At 38.4% G+C, this 4,904-nt stretch overlaps 1 protein-coding gene across 1 annotated transcript; it reads left to right on the top strand.

The window, feature by feature from the left end:
- Window positions 1-590: 590 nt before the first annotated feature.
- On the top strand, window positions 591-2,260 carry LOC108755524 (insulinoma-associated protein 1-like). Its single transcript, XM_018498577.1, has one exon. It carries the CDS (start codon window positions 821-823, stop codon window positions 2,258-2,260), a length of 1,440 nt encoding a protein of 479 aa, XP_018354079.1. The 5' UTR covers window positions 591-820.
- Window positions 2,261-4,904: the final 2,644 nt, after the last annotated feature.

The raw sequence follows: 4,904 nt of genomic DNA on the forward strand, positions 1-4,904 counted from the left end.
ATCTCGATATAATGACATTTTTTTTTTCATATAATCCTGAACAACTCGAAGAATCCAAAGAATAATAAAATGACTGATCAATTATTTGACGTATTTTTCTCCATTAGAGAACTATAATAACATTAGAGAAGCTCGCAGATAGAACTCGAGATAGCTACGTAGAGAGGTTACAATTATTCCATCATTATACATAATTCATTATAATTAATTATTTGTAAGGACTGTAAGATGTTGATTAATATCACATGCACGAACGGATAATTGCACATAATTGCAATATGTCGATGCCGTAAAATCATATCACTTATAATCTCCTTGAAAATTCTACATGCTTCGCAGGACTTTAGCGAGTAGTCAGCTAGACGAGAAGCTCTCTACCCCACCAGCTGCTCCGTAGCGTTTGCCCGCGCCGAGAGGCGCGTCACGCATTCGGACGAGCACGCATGCGTTTGGTGAGGGAACAGAGAGAGGGTGGAAACGTCGACCAATGAGTGTCCAACGAGCGGTGGCTGCCCGGGCGGAGCGTACGGGCATAAACGAGACGCAGCACAAGCGAATTCTGCCACACGACGTCCGACAGCCGAGGGAAGACGTACGTCGTACTATCCAAAGAGACTTTAAGAGGGTATCGAAAGTCGAAAGTCCAGTATTTCTTCCCCTAGTGAGAGTGTCCTCGTGACAGTTGGTCGTTTTTAAACTTCCCTCGGCAACGTGTCGTGCGAAAAACTGGTCGCTCGACATGGAAGCACAAAGCGAGAAACGAAAGGCGCAGCGCGAGTTTTGAAGAAAATCCAGCAGGCAGATAAAGAAATAGGTAAAGATGCTTCACGGCGCTTTACCGCGGGCCTTTTTGGCTCCGGGTCTTAATTACATGAGCTATTACAGCGAAGAAATTCATCCCGCTTACGCTGCGCCGCCGACCACGTGGCATATTCCAATGGAGGATCCATCCTCGCCGATTTACTCACGAATCCCACCAACTGAACATCATGCATCATTATCCTGGGAGTCCTCGAGATCTTCGACGCCGTGTCCGTTGGATCTGTCCTTGAAGCCGCCACCGACACCGAATACCCCGAAGACAGCAGAGATGATTGAAGTGGGCGTCGAAAAGGATCTCAGGACCCGCGAGGAGGTCCAACCTCGTCCCGAAGATCGCAGAGATAGCGAGGAGGATCAACAGCTGATTGTCGACGATTTGGAGACCCTACGAAGCTCCTCGGCGCAGAGCCATCAGAGCCAATACGAACGATTGGTCCTTAATAAAGAGTCGCCTCGTTTTCACGATACGATTGTTGACAAGTTTCATTTTCCCGAAGAAACTACTCGATTGCCGCCGTATCCCGGAAGTGAACTCGCCTCGAAGTATCACCTGCATAATCAGAAACTCCTTTTGACAAGTCCAACGCACTTACAACAATCGATGCAGAGTTATCACCAGCAATTGCTTTTAACACCACAGCAACATCTTCAAAGTGTGCACGCGCCTATGACCCCGCCTAGTACACCGTCGCCGCCTCAGTGTCCTAGGAGAAGAGTCCGAGAGGAAGATCTCATCTTACCGTCCTCGGGGGTGTCCGCCAACGGCTCTTCCTTATCGACCCCAAAGCAGATTAGCAGCGAGAAAACCGTCGCCCAGAGGCCCAAGAAGAAACACGCCAGGCGGCTCAAATTCGACGAGGACACCAGCAGCCCGGTATCGGGCACCGTCATCTTGGGTCCGGACGAGGCGGTGGTGACCGGCGACATCGATCCCGCCTTCAACATTGTCGAGGTCACGGAGGAGGCGCGCGCCGAGTTAGCCAAGATCGAAAATCGGCTCGGGCCGTATCAGTGTAAGCTTTGTCGGCAGCTGCACGAGGACGCCTTCCAGTTAGCGCAACACCGATGCTCCCGAATCGCCCACGTGGAGTATCGTTGTCCCGAATGCGACAAGCGGTTTTCCTGCCCGGCTAATTTAGCGTCTCATCGACGTTGGCACAAACCTAGACTACCCAACACCGACAGTACCACTACGTCGTCGTCGTCTACGTCGTCGTCGTCAGGGAACAACGCTGAGATCCCGTGCACCAGATGCGAAGCCAAGTTCACGAGGCAAGCTGCTCTGCGTAAACATCTCGCCACTCAACATCCTGAGACCAATAACAACGTCAGCAATAGTAATAACAACAACGTCGGAGTCGACAGTCAGGAAGTTATCGGTAAATCAGACGTCGCCCAGACAGTTCCGACCAGCCAGTTGACCAGCGAGATGACTTGACACCAGTTTCCGGCGAGACCTCTGCCGAGACGACCTGGGCTCTACTGGAGATTCGGCCTCGATTTGTAAGAAACGATGACATTTTTTTCCGTTCATTGATTCGGCAGTTTTCGTATTGAGTATACAATCAAAATGCTCGGTACGCTTTTTCTAAGAGAGATCTTAGTCCTCTATTTTATGAGGATTAAATTTTCCTATTAAGGGAAGAAATAAGAAAAAAGAAACAATCGAAAATTAATATGAAAGAGCAAGAGCATTATTGTTATTGTTGTTAAGAAGAGACACTTAATTTTTATTTATTATTATCGTTTTATGATTTTATTATATTTATTTTATCTCGTTACCGTTTTATCATGACTTTTTTATTTTATTTTATTTTTGCTGTTTTATCTCATTTTATTTCGACCTGTTCTATTTTGTTAATTATTTGTTGTTATCATAATTATATAATATCGACTTTCAATTTTTAAATTTCTTCTCCGTATATAATAACAATGCAAAGTTTAAATTAAATAAAGATAAAAACAAAATGTGTAAAAAAGATTAGAAGTTGGAATCGAAAAAACTTTGCACGGAGTAATACAAGAAGATTAAAAATGAATTAACATTAAATTAAGTATAGCTAAAAAATTGAGTGTCTCTTTAATGTGTATAATCTATAATATTATTGTCATTACTAATTATACAGTATTTTTAATTCTTATATGTACAAAAATGGCACTATTTCTAGTCTTTGCATGTACAAAGGTGACACTATTTATTGTAATTCTAAAGAAGATGAGCTAGTAATACCAAAGAAAGTAGTAAATTCGAAGAAACTAGTAAATATTGCTAAGATTTCTTTTCAATCCATTTATGTATATAGAAAGGAGCCAATGATAACCATCCTCTGATAAGAAATTTCTTATTGGAGGATGATTAGCTCCTTTCTATATACATATATCTGTGATGTGCGTCATTTCTAGTTTGCACAGATATATGGAACAATTTACACGCTAGTTTTAAACGGCCTATTACACGGGTTGTCCTGGGAAGTCTCCTGGGAGGTTTATTATTGCCTTCTGAAGCGGTTAAATAACAAACGGATATTTCTGGCTCTATTTGAATTTAAGCTTTTGATACAGAGAGCAAACACACAATTCTTTGCATCACGATCGCCTTGTAAAGAGATCCTATTCGATCGATAAAATTAATGCAGTCTCCATCAGAAATTAATGTATACATGGCATTATACTATCAAAAATTCTTCAAACTAAATCTGAAAAAAGAATAGCTAATTATCATAAATAATTTTTCCTAAGAGTGGCTCCAGACTGACCTAATAAAAACGAACAATCACGAACAAACATTTACGACAATTATAAACAAGCGCAAAGAACGTTTCTTTTTTGATGAAAAAAGTCAGAATATATTTATCAATGTTTGATTTTTAGTTGTATATTCGTGACGCCATATATGTACATATATATTCACTGAAGCAAATTTGTTCGTACGCTTTGTTTTGTCTGGAGTTACTCTTACCGATATGAGATTGTTAAATTAAATTTCACTCATAATTCATACATTCACCGGGCAAAACAGGGTTACACATCACCATTGTCCAAAGCAAATTGTGTGTTGGTCATATCTATAGACAATAGAAAAAAATTAAGTATCGTTGATAAAATTCATTCTTCATTGTTTTTTTCGTTTTATTAAATATTCTGGCATGTGTGTATGTATATATATATATATATATATATATATATATATATATATATATATATATATATACATACTCTGAATATATATTCTTAGCAATCTTTAGCCGAATCTGATGAGCACTGTTTACAATTCTAAAATAGTACAGTTTTAAATATTTAGTACAATATTTAAAAAAATTAATTGCTATATGTGCTAAATACAAGCGTCGCATTATTTTATGATTGAATAACTGATATGCGTGTAAACGTCGATTGGATTTATCGAGTGCACTATTGCCAAAGAGATATAGTAATTGTAGAATCCAAAGATCTCTCTAGTCATCTCCAATTACTCAAATAATTAATTCTAGTCATAGACTGTGTCATGTAATTAAAAGCAGGTTTTAGTAAGGGTATACTTTGTAAATTTATGTAAAATTTCGACAACGTTAATCGCGAACAGGCAATAAACAGAAGCGATCTTTTATGTGATGTAGATATGTATATATACATATAGCATGCGCGATGTATGTATATATAGCGAGACACGATTAAGCTAAGTGATAGACTATCTGATATAACGATCTCAATTTGTCTGACGTTAAGTTGGTAAACAGATTCATTCGCGTTTAAATCTATCCATTACGCTCTTTAAAGAGAGAAGTTAATTTCAACAGGATATTTAACTGAGGCCTTTAATTTTCTTTTATATTTTCTTGTAATTAATTTGTTTATTCATTCATAATTTGATTAAAATAAATTACAATTACGTAGATCATCGTCATATAATACTGATAGTTATTTGTGATTTTATCTTTTGTATAGAGTTATAATTTTATATCATTTATCATTTATTATAATTATTATCTTAGGGGCAGTTAATTTTATATTTATCTTTTTAATTTTTTTTTAAATATTACAAATTAATTTATTAGAATTAGAAGTTATTTTTCTTATATTAG

This window comes from Trachymyrmex septentrionalis, unplaced genomic scaffold (genome assembly GCF_001594115.1).
Source record: "Trachymyrmex septentrionalis isolate Tsep2-gDNA-1 unplaced genomic scaffold, Tsep1.0 scaffold88, whole genome shotgun sequence".
Lineage (NCBI taxonomy): Eukaryota > Metazoa > Arthropoda > Insecta > Hymenoptera > Formicidae > Trachymyrmex > Trachymyrmex septentrionalis.

What these genes read in the sequence shown, in the direction of transcription:
- LOC108755524 (XM_018498577.1), top strand. Translation starts at nt 821, where the DNA reads ATGCTTCACGGCGCTTTACCGCGGGCCTTTTTGGCTCCGGGTCTTAAT.